The sequence below is a fragment of the Myotis lucifugus genome, unplaced genomic scaffold (genome assembly GCF_000147115.1).
Source record: "Myotis lucifugus unplaced genomic scaffold, Myoluc2.0 scaffold_353, whole genome shotgun sequence".
NCBI lineage: Eukaryota > Metazoa > Chordata > Mammalia > Chiroptera > Vespertilionidae > Myotis > Myotis lucifugus.
The window spans coordinates 852,288-871,722 of record NW_005871401.1 but is presented as its reverse complement, the minus strand read 5'-3'; the positions used below and the strand labels follow the sequence as shown (position 1 = coordinate 871,722).

General features: G+C 36.8%; 1 protein-coding gene across 4 annotated transcripts in view; it reads right to left on the bottom strand.

Annotated features, from left to right (window-relative positions):
- The window catches only part of COL25A1 (collagen type XXV alpha 1 chain), a 472,442-nt gene that overhangs the window by 46,178 nt on the left and 406,829 nt on the right, over positions 1–19,435 (bottom strand). For all 4 annotated transcript variants that reach the window (XM_023764848.1, XM_006101373.3, XM_023764849.1 and 1 more), the window contains exons 18-19: positions 16,274–16,318; positions 3,386–3,448 (exon numbers count right to left, since the gene is read on the bottom strand). In XM_023764848.1, coding sequence (XP_023620616.1) covers positions 3,386–3,448; positions 16,274–16,318 — 108 coding nt within the window. The remainder of the gene's footprint in view (positions 1–3,385; positions 3,449–16,273; positions 16,319–19,435) is intronic.

Genomic DNA, 19,435 nt, shown 5'->3' with positions numbered 1-19,435 from the left:
CATCCTGGGTCTGTTACTTATCAGTTCTAGGTTTTGAGGCAAGTTAAGTCCCCAAAGCCCCTGTTTCCTCTGTAAAATACAGAAAATTATAGTACTGATCTCATAACTTCTAAATGTAGTACACAACACATAGGTATTACCGCTTTACTTTCTCCACAGCTCTGTGAAGTATGAATATGGCCACTGCCCCCAAGGAGCTAGTGACCTACTTAGACAAGGTCCACATAACAAAACAGTTAAGAATTCAGGAGTAGCCTAAGGCCATATATGAGAGAAGAAGAAACCCCTGGGGTTTTTAATGGTCCAAACTGCCCCCTGAGGGTGAGAATCGAGTCATGTCCTGAAGGATGAGTAGGTTGTATTTTATAAGTATTGCTGTTTATGACTATGCCCTTAATGAGTGCGGGAACTGCACAAAACACTTCACATGCTTTATCCTATGTAACCCACAGGGCAGATGAGAAAGGCGTTAGTATTCACAGTCTTACAGACGAGGCAACTGAAGCGCAGAGAGGTAAGTATCTTTCTCAAAGTCACAAAGCTTTTAAAAGGAAGAGCAATAATTTACAACTGTGCTCCATCTTCAACTTCTGTAGAAATATTTTTGTATGTGATCCTTTGAACATCTCTGGCCATTTTCTAAGGAAAAATGCGTAGTTGTGGAATTGCTGTGTCAAAAAGTATGAACATATTAGAAGTTTGCCAAGTCACCCTCCAGGAAGATGCCACCGTTTTATATTCCCTGAGCACAGTAGACTGTCTGGCTTCCCGCACGGTGGGCAGCATTCAGTACTCAGACAGGTTGTGGATTCAGTCTGGTGTTAGCTGGGTGATACAGGGCTTTAAACTCCAAGACCTTTATCTTATCAGTTATATGAACCTTCCCTCTCTGGAAAGCTGTTATGGTTTTGCAGGCGAGGTGGGATAGAGTAGTGCAGGCATGAGAGAAACTCAGGAGGTTGCTCAGCATGAACCAACGAGAGTGGGACAGTGGAGAAGGTGGGAGGAAGGCAGTCACTTTAGGGATGCGGCAGAGGAAAAGATGCTCTGAGACTTTCCCAGGGATTAGAGACTGAAGCACTTCTGTTGACATATGGAATTTTTATCTTTAAAAAGTACCATATTTGGCATTTCTCTTAATATTTTACAGCAGAATTCTAAAATAGTAACTATAAGCTTGTTTCAGGGCAAAACAGAAACAAGAAAATCATTTATCTGTTATATACCATAGGAGTGGAGTGGCTATATCTTTACCTAGAATCACTTTAAAAATTACAATGCCCCTAATTGGTTACTTGTCACTTTCTGGATTTACGTAATTTGTTTGTTCACTTCTTTCTCTCCTCCCACCCTTCCTCACACATACTGGAAGGTAAGCTTCAGGAGAATAGAGACCATTTTTGCTGCATTTAGTTTTCATTCTCAGGTACTAAAAAAAAGTCTGGCAAAAAAATTGTTGGATTAACGAATGAACAGTATCACTCAAAGTATTCTAAATTATTGAGAATAACACTCCATTTCTTTAGACTGCTGCAGGTCTCTCCCAGGACTGACGTAGATGCTGAGGACACAGCAATGCATAAACAGATTTTTAAATGCCATCACACACCTTCCTTCATTATGATTTCTCTTCACTGTGTTGGGGGGTAAAACACAGATTAATTTATATTTTTAATCTGAATTGAGTGGGACAAAACCAGATTACCTAAACAACTGGGAAAAAACAACAACTAGTGTTTGGCTGGAGGAAATGTTTAAATAATCATGACTTTTCCATTATGATACCAAATTCATGTATGATAGGCAATTTAGCTGAAAAATAAACTTCACAATATTGCTAATAAAATGAATATCCTATCTACATCCCTTCTTGTAGAAATACAAAACAGGTACAGAACATTCCTCATTTTTATTGGGAGTTCAGAGTAGTATCTGTGATAAGAGGATCTGGTCTGTAAAATCAGACTGGGCTCCTCATGAGCAGTAATTAATGGTGAGTTTATGGCCCCGCATCTGGATCTTTTTTGAAACTGTGGAATAGCTTAACGTCGGTGAACTATAGAAGAGATATTTAGGGCTGACCTCCCTTCTCGACGGCCCGTGTTTCTTCTATATTTCCTTGCTTAGCAAACCAAATGCCACCAACATGTAGAGATGAGTTAGCTCCAGCCTGGTTCTCTGAAGCACCGACCAGTCAGAGCTTTGAGCCTATAACCAGGCTGCCTTCCTTCTCTGAGGCTGAAGCCTGAATAAGTACACCGGCTCTTATATGAACACAGAATGCTCGCTCTCTCTCCCCCCACCACCTCCCCTCTCTCCCAGAAAGTGTGTTTCTGTGTGAGTCTGTTCAGGCTAAAGCAGGCATTCCTCATATTTTGTTAATAAGCCCAACAGCTCATTATGTGAAAATGAAATTGCTTGAAAAAACAGCAATTTTGCATACATTCGACCCAGTGCCCCTTGGGCCACGCATAGTTTCCATTTACTGGGATTAGAGTTATTTTCTCCTGAGCAGCGGGAATGAGGACGCCTCTGTCGGAACAGACCACGAACACATTTCTCTGGCTCCCGGAAATCAGCCTGGTTTATTTCTGGCGAATGCAATACACATGGAGGCAAAGGCGGCTATGGGTTAAAAATAAAAAAAATGTAGTTTGATTTAATTTTGCCCCTCCTTTGATTCATGACTCTGTCACGAGTAAAGTTCCTCAGAGCTGTACATTTTAATGTCTTACTGGGTAGATAAAATTAGGACGATAGGCCTGACTGTATCCGCAGCAACATAATTTTTTATTTGGCGGCATATAGACTGTGCTTTTAGAGGCCTCTCTAGGGTTGCCAAATGGAAGATCATGAGATGGTTTTCATTACAGGATCTTTCTGCAAACGTTATTCGGGATGGATCCTTTTGGGATGAGGCACTTAGGAATCTCTATGACATCAGTACTCCTTGAAATCTAGGGAGTGATGTGGGAATAATAATAATGTTTGATTTACAAGTTTGTCCTAAAATCAGCGATAAGGAGGAGGAGTTAATGAGTTCTATCTCCCCTCCTCAGAATTCCCCCACTTTTCCATATGGCCAGGAAGCTAATAGCACCACATCAATTTAGGAGCAATTTGGGGGACAACTGGAACAACTAATATATCCCACCTTCCTTTTGTCTTGCCCAAGGCTTTCTAACATTAACTTCCTGTTACTCTATTTAATACGGGACCCCCATTAGAAGTGTTAAAATGGGTGACATGCTGCTTTTATTCTTTATGAGGCAAACATGTATGGTCACCTAAATAGTAAAGTTACCCTTTATTTCTTTCAACACAATGGACAAAAATTTTATGACAGAAAAATTCAGAAAGAAAGGAAGGGAAAGATTCCACTCACCTTTGTTCCCGGTAAGCCTGGCAAGCCTGGCTCCCCTTGAGGGCCAATGAAACCGGGTTCACCCTTTAAAGAGATGGGCATGTGAGACTGTTACCAATTGACAGTAAGTAAGTAAAGTTAAACTGATTTCCTTCTATTGGGATTTCACATCTTTGATTGCATACAGCTTTCTTGCTGAGATCCAGCCACTGCCAATAAAATTAAATAGGTTTTGAGCAATGAGAATACTTTGAGCAAAGCTTTGGAGAAGCTTTAGAAAGTAAAAGTGGCAAACCACCCAGATCAATGTCTTTATAATTTCCTTTCTCATCTGTCATCCTGTGGTTCTTAGCATTTACCAGGTCCAATTAATTATGTTTGGGCGAGTGTGGTAGGTAGCCTTTAAGATAGGTGTAAATGATCCCACCTCTTGGTATTCATGCCTTTGTGCAATGCCCTGTGCTTGAGTGCAGACTGGAGTTAATGACATGTCTAATTAACAGAATTTGGCAGAAGTAATGGGATATCACTTCTGAGACTAAGTCATAAAAAGACTGTGGCTTCCATCTCCAGGGGGTCTTTCTTGTTCTCTCACTTGGATCACTTTCTTTGGGGAAAGCAAGCTGCCATACTGTGAAGAGCCCTTGGGAGAGGTCCTCATGGCGAGGTCAGAGGTCAGCCAACAACCTCATGTGTGAGCTTGGGAGGGGACGCTCCACTCAGGTGAGACCGGAGCCCTGCTAACAGCTTGACTGACCCCTCATGGGAGACACTGATCCAGAGGCACCCGCTGAGCTGGGCACAGATTCCTGTTTCTCCAAAATGGTGAGGTAATTGTTTGTTGTTTAAAGCCAGTTTGGGGGATAATAATGATATGCAGCAATAGATACCTGAATGTTAGATGTGGCTATGGAAGAGATTAAGGAATGTTCAGCATGACAGAGAAAACCTCTCTCCTTGCCCTACCTCTGTAACCTCTTCTCCACTTAGAGGAAACCCAGTTGTGGTATACTAAAACATATATTTGGTCTTGTTCCTGGTCCCTTGCACAGAGCTCCTACAACCCTTTGAATTTCCTGAGTGATAAGAGTAACAGGAGCATCTTTTGTTATTCTTGACAATCCCCTTTCAAACATACCTGAGTTTATGCTAATAAGGTGACACTTGGTAGGCTCCTAGATAGCTTCAGGATGGAGCTGTGATAGGAGGAAACTTTCACCCTTTGCCTCCTCTCACCATCTCCAAAGAGGGGAGTAAGGCTGGAGATTGAGTTCAATCACCAATGGCCAGTAATTTAAGCCATTGTGCCTACAATGGAACCTCCATAAAAACCCCTAAACAAAGGGGACTGGAAAACTTCTAAGCTAGTGACCACATCCATGTGCTGGCCGGATGATGCACCCCAACTCCATGGGAACAGAGGCTCCAGACCCTTCTGACCTTACCCCCATGTACCTCATTGCACTGTTCATTTTTATCTTTTATAGTAAACTTTAATATTAAGAATGGCATGTTATTGAGTTCTCTGAGTTGTTCTAGCAAATTATCAAACTAGAGTCAGAGTAGGTTGTGAGTACCCTTGAATCTGTAGTTAAGTCAGACAGAAGTCATGTAACCAGGGGCCCCCGTTCCGGTGATCCACGTCTGAAGTGAGGGCAGTCTTGTGGGACGGAGCCCTTCAACCTGAAGAGTCTGATGATGACTCTGAGTAGTTAGTGTCACAATAGGATTGAGTTGTAAGACACAGTTGGTGTCAGAGAATCAGAGTTGGATAATCGGTGTTGGAAAAGACACTATGTATTTGGTGTCAGGAGATACCTGAGACCAGTGTTCATATTTTCTTGACTAGCCATAAAGTTTTATTTTCTTTTTAAAAATGTGAGCTCAAATGTAAGGTAATCTAACTTCCTAAAATCGATAAAATAAAGTTTTAAAGTGAAAAATGTAATGGCTCTGTTCCCATAAATTCTCTCCCCTCCCCCTCAATGAATTATTTCTGGAACAGTTCCTAATGTTGATACATTTGTTTTTTTCCTAAGGTTGGGATATTTCAACATTTTTTTTTGATACTTGGAGTTGCATTGTTAAAATACACTATATAAAATCTTGGGTCTTGGGCGAACAAAAAACTGCTATCACCACCACAAATGTATCAGACTGGCATGTAACTCAAATGGATTTATCTCTGGCTCTGATGTGCCTGGTACTAGTTTAAGAACAAAACAAGGTGGAGGGGACCAATGCTTTACTATAAGTTTATTTTCTGTGAAATTTCTATAACTCTATTCTACCTGTCCCCATACCCTTACACACATTGGAAAGAAGAATCTAAACAAAAAATTTTGGGTGGATCTCTTAATGGTCTAAAATGAAAATCAACTATATTCAGAGAAATCATGATGACTATTCTACTTCTTGTAAAAGAGTTTTTCTTGTTACTTTAAACAAAAAAATCATATGGAATACATTTATTTACAAGTAAAATATTTCTCCCAATAAAATTATATATATAAATATATAAATATTCCCTCTCCACCCTCAAGAAATAAAGTTGTATTAAAGTCAATGTGAATCATTAGGAATGACTTACTGGCATGGAAACATAATGCAAGTTAATAGGTTGAAAGTTTACATGTAGGCAAGACTCTTGCAATATCTTCAAGTAGAAATAAAATGATCTCACTGTTTAGCAAAGCAATAGAAGCACCATTAAAGCATACTAATAAAAGAGAAGAAAAAAAGCAAATGCTGCAAAAATGTATTTCTTATTCATGTTAGTGCTTAGTTTATAAAAAGAAGAAGCATGCAGTTTCATAGTTCACAAATAAACAAATAAGGATTTGTGATCTCAGTGACCAGACTAAAGTGGCCCTTTCTTCATTTTTAGAAAATAGAACATATTTTATCCCAAGTAAATATATAAAAAGTTCCTTTAAACAGAATGGTCAGAGGAAAAATTTAAGAAAGCACCCACCATACCCATGTACTTATTTATTTCAATGTATTCAAGGGGAAGATAGCATATTTAACTCTAGGACCACAGACATATTTATTTAATTCCAGAGCTCTCAGTGACTTCAGAGACAGCTCCATCCTCTCTATGGGGAGGAAATAATCATTGGTCTCTTCTTTGTCTCAGGTTTGAAGGACATTATTGAAGTAATTAAGGCATAAATATGTCTACTCATGATTCAGCTGGTTGCACTTTTTTTTACCTTTCAAAACTTATAGCACTTACCCTTATTAGTGTACATTGATACACTTCAGATTCCACATGTCACCTAAACTTTAAGAAACTACCACTTGTAGAGTTTGGATTAGTATCAAAGAAGAATACTCTTAATTTTATGAAGTCTTTATTAAAATAATCTTCCCTGATCCATTTACCTATCTGCATGTGGCTGGTTCTCCTTTATATACTTCAACCAAAACAACAAATTGCAACAGATAGAATGCAGAAGCAGATATGAGAATCTAGCTATTTTCTATTAAGCCAGACATTAAAAAGATTTGCAAAAAATAAAAAAGTCACTTCTCTTCCTTTTTTTTGAAGATTCAGTTATCTTTCATAAAACACATGAACAGTTTTAATTAGCACATAATCAGTTTTTTAAATTTCTGGGTTTTAATTTCTAGTACAGAAATACCAATAGATAGAACCTACATAAACAAGAACTCTTTTAATCCTGATTTGTAAGTGTGTAAAGGGATTTAGAGACCAAAATGTTTGAGGACTATTGGTACAAAGTCAAAGAACTGAATTAAAGCCTGATTTTACAAGCTGGAATCTTGACCTGCCATATAATGGAAGATTCTGGCATCATTAATGGTGGCTTAGTTAAGACTTATTATAAAGATAATGTAAGCAAAGCCCTTAGCACTGTCTCTATAATGAGACAAGTGAACAATAAAGGTTGTTATTATGTTGCCCTTATTATTGGCTCAAAAATTTTGGCTATCATTATTATTAGTAGTAATAGTAATAGAAGTATTATAGCTTCCCAACTAATTGGTGATAGACAAGGTGAGTGCTTGTTTCTTTATAACCTGGATGGGGCTGTACTCAATACATCTTCAACTTCTTTCAAGAAGTAACCCTAAATTTTCTTGTGTGAACATATCATTTTATGACAGAATATCCATCTTTTAGAGCACTTAGGATTGCAAAACCCAAAGTGGGTAAGGTAGAGAAGTGACAGATTTACTATGAATGAGTTTTCATCTTGTAAGAAAGAGAAAGAAGAAAATGGTCATACCTATTGAATTTTCCTAAATAAATGTAATCCTTTAAAAAAAAGTCTTGCCTCTTTGACTGATGTAGAGATTAAAGGTTCTAGAATCTCCTAAAAAGCCTAATAGAGAGGCTATGCCAACCTACAGGTCTATGAATACTTTAATGTGATAGAAAAGCAAATGACTATTCTACTGTAGTCACAATACCAGTTAACCAGCATAGAGGAAGGAACCTGGATCAGGGGAAGGCAGGAAAGCAGCTGAAATGTGATTCAAACACAAAACAGTTTGGGGAAATCACCTTTGGAGTAAAGCAGACTGCACAAAAATGATGTTACATAAGTTTTCAGGGCAATAAACAGGGGAAGTAACTATTATATTGGACTATAAAGTGATTCTCAGACTTGTGTTTGCATATCTAATCTCATTTAGTCCGTGGGAAATAGGAGACTGCTAAGTTGGAAATTATTCACACGTATTTGTCTCAGTAGACAGGTGGGAGTGAGGTGCAATGGAGGAAATTGGCACTATAATGAAATTAAGCTCTTAGATTAACTTTAATGAAGAAACAACTAAATCTAGAGGGCTTTTTTCTTTTTTTTTTTTTACAAGTCAATTACCTGAATTAGAAAATCCCAATTATAATTTCAATGAGTCATTTTAGGAATAACATAGGAAACATGAGGCTGAGGTCCTTTGAAAAGGGCAGATGCTGGCTCCCATAATCAGGAAAACATAGACTTAAGCAGGTAAACAGAAAGTAAAATAGCTTTACAATTAAAGTGAAAACAATAAGATATGACATTTTCCTAAACGACATTAATCTTTTCAGTTTATGATGTGTTAGAGCTTTTTTATAACAACAAAAAATGTCTAACGAAAATGGAGGAAAGCCAAAGGCTTCAAACCAATGAAAAGCAGAGGAATAACTTAAGAAGAGTACTAATTACTGCTGAGCACTTTAATCTGTTTTCCTCTCAAGTGTCATATGCATGTTTTTCTCTCCTTTCAGCGATTCAAAATTTTCCTGTCTCTTTATTCATGCACCATCTCAAGTGAGGTGGCATTTTAGGTTTTTACTTTTGTTATTGTTGAGAACAATGTCAATTGGGATTTCTGTTCATATCGGTGCCACTGACTGTGTGAGGAAGGGAATTAAAAAGTGAAGGCAGCCAACTGGAAGATCTTAAAATGTAATTGCTTGCAGTGTACCTAATCAGGGAAAGAGAAAAGTAAAAAAGAAGGAAGAGAGGAAGAGGAGGAGAGGAATAAGGAAGGGATGGAGGGAGGGGGCAGGAGTAAGATGGAGGAAGACAAGAGGGGTGAGGAAGAATGGAGAGGAACAAGCATCTCAAAATGTTATATTCCTCTATCATGGCCATAACAATTAAATCCAGGTTTAATCTGTTGTTGTTTTTTGGTTTGTTTTCACTGGTTCCAACTAGATCTATCCTTGGGACAAACAAAAAAAAAATAAATAGTATCATATTTAAATCTTAAAATAAATACAGAGTTATGACTTAACCACAGCCTGGAGATAAAATATATGCAACACTATCAGAATCCTAATACAATCCAAAATGTTAATCACTAAAACACAATTAATAGTTGGCTTCATATTTTGCTACCCAAGCCACATGCTAACCAGTGATTAAATGGTTGCCAGAGAAATAGAAATCTCAGTTCTGTTAGTGGTATTATAATATGGCACTAATACAGCATCGAATTCCAAAAGGAAGGAACCTTTGGTTTAATTTTCTGGCCTTGTCCTGGATATTGCATCTGATTTCTTCCTGAGTTGTTTCATGAGTTTTGTGCTCTATTTATTCTTAACGTTAATTAATCAGCTCACCACCAATGAATTAAATAACCCAGGTTTCAATCCCAAGACTGAACACATTTCCTTGTGTTGAGCTGGTGGGAGAGAGGTGGTTTTGGCAACTACACTGAGACCCAGGTTGGCAGCAGAAATGTTATGAATTCATGGTGAAGCCCAATAGAGGCCTGGTAGTAAACTGCTGGAAGTGGCAGCAGCTGAAAAATCTCACACATGTTGCCCATTTAAACAGCCAGGGCACATAAAGATGCAAAACCAAGTCTATGGGTTTCAGCTATAGCTGGGATGAAAGGTGGATCTTCACATGACCAATTTTGAAGGGCCTGATAGTTTCACATTGATTTTTGCAACTACAGCTAACTGTTTTGGCAACCACAACTTTGATCTTGTAATGCGAAGCTCAATGACTATGTCACAGTAACTAATATGTACTATGTTTGAAAACTTATCCTATTTTTTTCACCAAACAATAGTTCCTTTATTGATGAGAGTGTCAGTATTAGAGAGCACATACACTCTCTCTCTACTTTCTTTCATAAATTGGGAATATGTACAGAGAAATGAAGTGAGCTACCAGGAGATTTAGCTATAGGAAGGTGGGATCTATTCACTCTATAAGGTACCACAAAAATAAGATTTTGACTGAAGTCACTTTTGCTCAACTCATTTGCTATTTTTTAAAAAATTTAAACAGCCCATTGAGATAGCTTAAATTCTGTGTATTCTGGCCAGTAAATAAATAACCCCAAGACAAAATTTAAAACCTTAAGATAATGCAAACAATTACCATCTTTACAAACCAAGAAGGCAACAAAACCTGGCCTTCTGTAGTACAAAAAGGCCAGTGAAGTCTAGGAAATGCCTTAAGAACCTGACCTTTCTGAACTCTAACAAAGGCCATTGAAAATCTGTACCAATTTTTCTCCAAACCCACATGTGATACACAGCAAGGAAGTATTTCAGATAACCTTACTTTAACTTTTAAATGACTATTGAGACAATTCACCTAACACCAGTTTGTCAAATTTACATAAAGGATGTCCTTCATATAGATGAGAAGAGTCAGCAAATATGGGAATGGGATTATTACTCAAGGTAAAAAAGGAAGAGACAGACAGCTTCATTCATACAGAAATGGCTCACCAGGTGTTTCCCTATAAACTTCCAGAACTCAACATCTGTTATATAGAAGGGTGGACAGAAAGTCCTAACTGATTAGCTCTTGCCCACAGAAAAATCTCTGGTTTTTCATTTATTACCATTTGTTTTATTTTTATAAGTCATTATCAATTAAAGGAGCAAAAGATATCATTTTTTAACCTGTCTAAAAAGACTCCTCTAATACCTGCTTAAACCAAGCCATGTTTTCTATGATATTTATTACCCTCAAGCAGATCCAATCTTCATTGCCCCCCAAAACAGTACAACAGGGCTCAAAAATATGTGATTTGCGTGGGTGCTAAAAGCATCACCAATAATTTTGATTAATGTGTCTTGACACTGAATGCATTAGCCATACAATATTCTTCTTGCTTAAAGGCTAATTAGAATTCAAGTCAGCATGATACCTGCTTTTGAGGATTACAGCAAGAACATTTGTTGTAATAAGAACCTCTAGGCAGCCAGTTTTGGTAATGATTGATTTGTAAAATTATTGAGGGGGAAAAAATGAGAAAGTAGAGCTTATCCCAAAAACATTTATTTCCCTTTAGGATCAAATTTGAGTATAAATTAAAACATCTTGGTGGTTACGATGAAAATGAACTACTATAGCAGGTTTATTTAAACCCTAGAAAACATATCTTTCTGATTTTTTTTTCTTAACAGAATTACATCATGAAAGCACATTTGGTGTATTTATTGGAGGTTTTATTCTGGCTGCTAAAAATCTCTGATTTCTGGTTGTATGAGTTTCCTAATTGGACTCTTAAATTATTCAACTGCTCAGACACACTTGGTGCAAGCAGGAAATAATTATAAGTAACAATAACAATGTTATCCTTTTAACCGGTATTTCTCCCTTTTTTTTTCTTTCAGGAATTCACTTCATATCCTATGTTACTTCCAAAAAGTTTCCTCTGCTATTTTTAAAATGTGATTTGATGTTTCTGAGGAAGAAACCTCCTCTCCAGTGGATTTAAAATTTAGGTTTCTATTAGATTATTTAATCCTAAGAATGCCAAAATAAATGTTCCCATCACCTGTACAAGTTAGTCTTTATATGATTTAGTGTCAAAGATGATTTCATATAATGAGGTACAAAGAGTTAGTTACTGTCTCATAGCCTCCCGATCCTCAAGTTCTTGTTCTAAATGTCAAATTTTCACTAATGGGGAAGCCAGAGCAAAAATATCAAGTTATGAGAGAATATACTATATAAATTTATTTGCCATCTAAATGATTTGATGTAATTTTTTCTGTTTTATGTCTCCCTACTGTATTAATTTCACTGTACTATGTACATTTTTTCAATTTCTTTTCTGAATATGAGATAAACTGGTGGTCCATGTTGAAAGGAGAAAAGCAAGCATTGAAAAATCAAGGTATGTAAAAAATGTCTTGGGCCCTACCCAGTTTGGCTCAGTGAACAAACGTCGGCCCTTAGAATGAAGGCTCCCGAGTTTGATTTCAGTCAAGGGTACATACCTCAGTTGCAGGTTCGATCCCTGGCCCTGGTTAGGGCGGGTGTGGGAGGCAACCAATGGATGTGTCTTTCTCACACTGATTTTCTCTCTCTCTGTCTCTCCCCGCTTCCACTCTTTCTAAAAATCAATGAAAAATATCCTCAAAGTAAATAAATAAATAAATAAATAAATAAATAAATAAATATGCTGTTTCTCATGTCTTAATGTCACCTTCATTGAGACATAAAATCTTAGGGCGATGTTTTATTTAAAAAATGTCTTGGGCTAGGCAACACCATGACTGAGGCCTAGAGAATTTCTTAATTAATTTGTCAAGTTTCCTTTTGCTTTTGCGTGAACAGTGTCAGGAAGGAGAACTTTGACAGCACCATGTCTCACACCCAGAGCACTGTATCCCCTCATCCTTTGTTCCTGGAATACACTTGGGTGATAGGAAGAGAGGAATAGCATGAAGCCATGTTTCAAGAAAAAGTAGGTTATCTCACTGCTCTTAAAAGCAGGGGTCCTCAAACTACGGCCCGCGGGCCACATGCAAATACAAATATTGTATTTGTTCCCATTTTGTTTTTTTACTTCAAAATAAGATATGTGCAGTGTGCATAGGAATTTGTTCATAGTTTTTTTTTAAACTATAGTCCGGCCCTCCAACGGTCTGAGGGACAGTGAACTGGCCCCCTGTTTAAAAAGGTTGAGGACCCCTGCTTAAAGGTAACATTCACCTATCACTGCAAAGGAATTTTCAGAATTTACATCTATTAACCTATAGAGTATAAATGGCTTTATGTTCCTTAGGTTATTGATTTTTAGAGGGAGAGGAAGAGACAGGGATAGATAGAAAGAGAGAAACATCAATGATGAGAACCATCCATCTGCTGCCTCCAGCATGCCCTCTACTGGAGATCGAGCCCGCAACCCCAGCATGTGCCCTGACTGGGAATCCAACCTGTGACCTCCTGGTTCATGGGTCTACCCTCAACTGCTGAGCCACACCAGCCAGGCGATGATTCTCATGTTATAAGGAAATGTGATGATATATATTCATGAACTGGTGAGGGGCAGGACCAGATCTGCGCCATGGTGATCTGGCTCTGCAGTCAGGGGTCTTGACCCCTGCTCTATACTCCTTAATTACTAGGGTCATATAATCATAAAAGGGCTAAGTAATGTATTCACATTTTTTTCAAAATAACTGTGGAGAGAAAAAGGCTTTAAAAATAGGAACTTTGAATCTTACGTTTTTATGGGATATCAGAAAAGCTAGTTATAAGTTTTGCCCATGAAAAATATATTTGCAAGCTTGTTTTAAAAAATAATTTTCGGAGTTCAAATCTTATTCCAGAAGATCAATGTCTGCATGGTACATTGTGCATAATTTAATTTTCCCAGTCGAACATCTTGACACTCTATGAACCATGAATGCATGAAATAGGAATTCCAAATGTCTTCCACATGGTGACAGGACTTTCCAGTACTTGTGCAGGAAGCTGAAGAGCAATTTGAAATTAAGCTATGCCTGTTCTTAGTGACTTTTATTATGTATGCCTAAGGTAGTAGCACTTTCTCTGAGTGGGACCCTGAGGTGATAGATGAGTCTGCTGTCTGTATTTAGGCACTTTGCTCATTTCCTGAGAGCTGTGTGGAAGGCATTTGGATGCTCATTAAATTTCCAACCATTGCCCGAGTGCAACAGGTGGCAAATCAAAGCTTCCCTGGTATGTCATGGCTGGTTTCCTCAATGTCTTGGAAATAACGGATGGCATTTGCATGCTCTCCGTAGCACCAGCAGATAAGAAGGAGATGAATAGCAACAGGAAGTATTTCCAAAGCATAAACAAACACACAAGTTTAGGGAGGTTATGACTAATGTTCTTGCTACCGTACTTTCTAAATACATACATGGTGGTTTCATCTTTTAAATATTGTTATCTTTCAAACTATGAAATCATGAACTCTCCTGTGGCTAGCTACCTAATAAAAGCAGGTATATTCAAGGAATAATAACATCACAATTTAATGGAGCTATATCGTAAAGTTACAAACTTATAACTCTACATTTATGACTGTTCAATGAGTACTAATGACTATGATATGTTCTTAAATTGTCTCCTTTACAAAATTACTGATTTATACTAGGAACCTACTACATTATAAGGAAAGCATGTCACTCACATCCTGAACCAGAGTGAGAAGACAGGCTTGTTCATCCAAAAATAGAATCTGTGATTTAAATAAACTTTTAGATAGTTACCCAACAGTCCGTGGTAATTATACAGAAAAGGTTTTTGTCACTATAATCACTAGTCAACGTTGGAAAAGGAAAGACAATTGTCAACTATATGATCTTGACAGAATTTGTCTGGCAGTTGCCTATGACTCTAGGAATAAAAGCATTTACTGGGGGTGGCAAATCACCAATATCTTTCCCGATTTGAAAGAGTTTGAAACATTCAGATTAGTCCACAGATGACTAGAAACATGACCTGGGATATTTTAGGACATAAAATAACTAAAAGGTAATGATAATAAGCAGTAGTAACTGAAATTTTTTGTTTTAAAGAAAAAAGACTCAATACCGTCACCCTATATATGCTCTCTCTCAATAAGAAAGTGCCTCATGCTCAGGAGAAGAAACAACTGTATTTCAAGGCAGCATGGAGGTCCCTGCTGTGGACCTGGTGTTGGCAGCCCTCCACCCTGCAGGCAAGCGCTGCAGGAAACGCAGCCGAGGTCCTTCCAAAACGCTCCTTTTAAATGCCTTCCTCTTATTTATAATGCTACAAGGTTCTTTATAATTAATGCCGACTATGACTTTCTTCAGTTTGTTTTTAAAAATCTATGACCTTCCAATCATTTTTAAAAAGCTCCTTTTTTAAATGTGAGAATTACTAAGGAACTGCCATAAATTAACTCTATAATATGAAATCACATATTCACTTATTAAGTTATTTTGGCTAAATATCAAATGATAAGGAAATAATTTGGCTTTTTAGTAAACTGTTGTCATAAGTATACTTTTTCCATGGAAGAAACCAAGGATTAATAATACATTAAAAACACACATCTGAACTTCAATAAACTAATCTGAAACCATCAAACAAAAAGCAGAACCAAAGTTTCTGAGTGCCAACCTAGAAGACATAGCTTTCATGTCTGTTAATTACACCAAATATACCCATAAAATATTATGTATGATACCAGATGATGTCTGGGAGCTCAATAATTTAACTTATTTATTCTAAAATCTTATAATTTCATCTAACACACTTCAGATACAACCTTCATAAAACAGTATACACAACCGTCATAGTGAAACTAGGAACATTAATTTTAGAATGGTCTAATACATACTGGAGATTAATTTAAAACTCTACAAGGTGATAACAATAAAAATATATTTAAAAAGAAAAAAACCCTCTATAAAGTGAGAAAAATGTAAGGAAAAATCTACTTGCATTGTGTTTCTCTATCAAACAGCTCTGGAATTTAAAAAAGAACTTTAAAATAAGAAGCTGATTTTAAGGGAGTACCTACAACTAAACAGAACTTTTAAGCCTTCTCCGTTGCCATGTTGAAAACTTTTGAACAATTAAAAATATTTCTCAACATTTTTAGATGGTTTAAAAATATGTAAATGATGTTTTAAACTAAGTTTAATGCAATTATTTCAAAAGATACATAAAGAATTTATGGGAAAGTCTGAGTCAAAGTAATTTAGTAAAATGATTTGTACTTTTTAGTCAGAATTATTGACAGGAAGTGGAAGCACAAAACATTTTAGAGGGATTGTTATAATGAGCGAATCATAAAAACAGCTGCCTAAGTGTTAGATTTATGGGGATGTGAACACTATAATTCTGGTAAAATATCTGTTAGGATCTTAAGAATAAAGCTAAATGTGAAGGTAGACATTCTAGACTTTAAAGAATTCCTGATTTCAAACGAAGTGGCTTTTACATTTATTTAAGTTAGGGGCATATTAGGTTACATAACAGAAAATATAGTCCAGAGAGTGATGGAAAACTTTAAAAATACCTATGCTTAATTTTTAATTAAAAAAATTTAAGTGGTTGAGAGGTGCGTATTTAAAGAACAACACTATGTTTTCCGTTTTCATTCCCCTCCTATCTTTGTGCAATTTCTGTGACTCTCACACTTGCAGTTCTATGAAGCCAAGACTGTCAGTGCAGTATTTACCTTTATCCCCGGAAGTCCAGGAAGCCCAGGAAGCCCTGGTTCACCCTACACAGGAAAATCACACAACATTATAGAACAATATTCACTCAGTCACGGTCTCTGGAGAAAAGCATGGCAAATGTTCCTCGCCGAATGCTTGCCATCTACATATACACTGTCTCCTTTCAAGAACTTGGTGAGATTATACAGCTCAGTCAACTCTTGATTCAGAATTGGTTGACCCCTTTGCAGATTTTCCTGCCAGTTCACTGCTCACTGGCATCTCTACCAGAAGGCAAGAAAGAGAAGTAAAAGGAGAACGAGCTCCCACGTTTTATTAATTCCTGGTAAATGGTTTGCCGGGGAGGCCGAAGCTCTGCTGAAGTGAGGATTATGCGTGCATCTGAATAACGCCTCCGAGCCCAGTGCTCTCTTACCTCAGATAATCAAGAGTTGGCTGTGTGAACAGATGGTTACATCAACACAATATACATTAAAAGTCGTGCTCACTTAAAAGTATAGTAAGATTTCTTTTCCATTCCTGAATGATGAGAAGATAAATGCATGGTTAATATTATACTTAACTCCAGCCCATATTTCTGACAATTGTTGAGTCTGGGTAACCCTGCCTAGCAATTTAGGGCTAATGGTACCATGCAGCTGTTCCTGAGTACAGGTCTGAGATTAAGTGGCAGATTTGGGGTGAGCACACTGGAGTCATGATTAACCTTCTCATTTTCACAGAATGGTCTACATTATTTTAAGTACAAAGTATAGTGACAAGAGGTTACATTGCTTAGAAAATCTCCTGAATTCCACTAAAGAAGCATAATGGAATTGCTGGAGAAAATGAAAGTCCATCTTGTGCTGGACTGAGGTGACTATTTGTGGAAATTAAAGGGGTTACACATTTTCACAACGGTCAGTCATTGGGAAGATAACTATACGAAGAGACAGGAGTATCAAACTAATAAAGGGGTAGAGGAAGGTATTTCTTTTCATCTAAATGCTTTAACAACCTTCATTTCAAAGAAAATCTGCTAAGAACAATCAAACATTTCATTTTTTAATATTATTACCTTCAAATTATGAAGAGTCATAACTTGCTCTAGTATTATCACTAAATGACTTCATCTACTGTTGATTAAGCTGTATGGTTAGACATAAAAAGGACAATGACTTTCCTGACGGTTTAGGTCAAAGGTGCTTCAGGAATGAAAAAGAAAAGCTATTATGTATGAAACTACCAATGGAAGTTTGCATTGTGAACAAGAACACTAAGATGAGATTAAGCCAGAGAAGAAAGGATGATTACTAAGCATTTGCTATTTCATTCAAATAATACCTGTCCAAATAAATTATAATTCATACAGATACTACATTATATATTTGATTTTCTTTTTTCTTCCTCCTTTTTCCTTCAATAAATTAATTTAGGAAGATTTAGTAAAAAGTGCTGGTATCCATATTTTACTGAAGATTCTCTTTTACTTTATTTAATATATATATTAATATATATATTATATATTACTGATTTCAGAGAGGAAGGGAGAGGGAGAGAGAGATAGAAACATCAATGATGAGAATCACTGATTGGCTGCCTCCTGCATGCCCCGCACTGGGGATTGAGCCTGTAACCCGGACATGTGCCCTGATCAGGAATCGAACCGTGACCTTCTGGTTCATAGGCCAACTCTCAATTACTGAGCAACACCGGCCAGGCAATTCTCTTTTACTTAAAAAAAAAAAGGCCCTGGAAAATACTACATTGCAGTAGAGTATACAACCAAAAAAGTAAATCTATTGGTGACAAATCTGTAGTTCTGTATTGTTTTAGAAAAGTCTCCTAAAACTCAGAACATTCTATTTGAAACATATGTGAAAATGTATAGGTTTTAACACTGTTTCCCAGCAGTTCTCACCACACCCTTCCTTCTGGCCAAATTAAAAGGATCATATGACTAATTTGAAGAAAGATATTTATATACACATGCACATATAGACACACACCCATTATTTTCTAACAATGAGAATGACTTATAAGATATTATGGAATATTTTTTTAATGTAGATTTAATACTTAGAGACTTTGAGCATATAGTTGTTCCCTACATTATATGTGTATGTATGTATGTATGTATGTGTAGAGGTTATAAATGTATATATTAATGAACAAATGTTTCAGAAATTAATATTTCATAGTCTTGTATTTTCATAAATTTGACATTTCCAAATTTATGTTTACTTAAAAAGTTACCTAAGAAAAGATTATAAAATATTTAATGTTATCCATTACAGAACATCTCTTAACAGTTTTAGGAAGATATTTCTTCCTATAAAAAATTTCTATCTTTATACCATTAAGGCTTATCTTCAAATTAAGAGAGAGTAATTTAGTTAATTCCTCCATTCTTGCCTACTCCTTGGTTCAGAAGCTTCTCTGAGTTGAGTTCTTGGGCATACACCACCCAAGGTGAGATCTAGGTCATAATTAAGAATTGGTTTGTTATTCCATTTGAAGAATACTTGTCCAAGTAGACTAAAAGTCACACAGATACGTTATACTTCTGCTTTCCTTTCCCTTTCACTCTTTTCCCTACACCTTAGGAGGTCTCTGTCTACTGTCAAAGTAAGAACACTGCCTTTACCCTATGTTCCTGTGATGGTCCACTGTCCTTCCTGATAGAGTTCAACTGTGAGAGTCCCTTCCAATGGGGGATCAAGTATTTTTATTTACATGGAGAAGTTGGGAAGGAAAGGATTATGTGGTGAAACACAATATCTACACACTTCATAAACATATGTATACACTCTAACTAATCTATCAATCACAAATAAAATACTAGACAGTGGAAACTAGTCAAGGGGCTTTTCATTCTCTATTTTTCTGGGAATGTCCCACACGCAAGAGCTTAAGTGCCAGTGAGCCCACAGCACAGTTTGGCAATGGTGAGAAAAGGGCCATGAGAGATCTCTTGAATTGATTTTGTAGTCACTTCTGTTTGCCATTTTCTAATCTAAGTAAGCAAGCAAGCATGGAAATACTCTACTTTTAAATTAATGTTGGGGTAAGTATGGCTAAATCCAGACATTAGACAAAGGAAGTCATAAATATTGTGGGAAAGTGAGATTGCGTCAAAGGGTAGAATCTGGCCTAAATATTAATGAAAAAGATGATGCTCA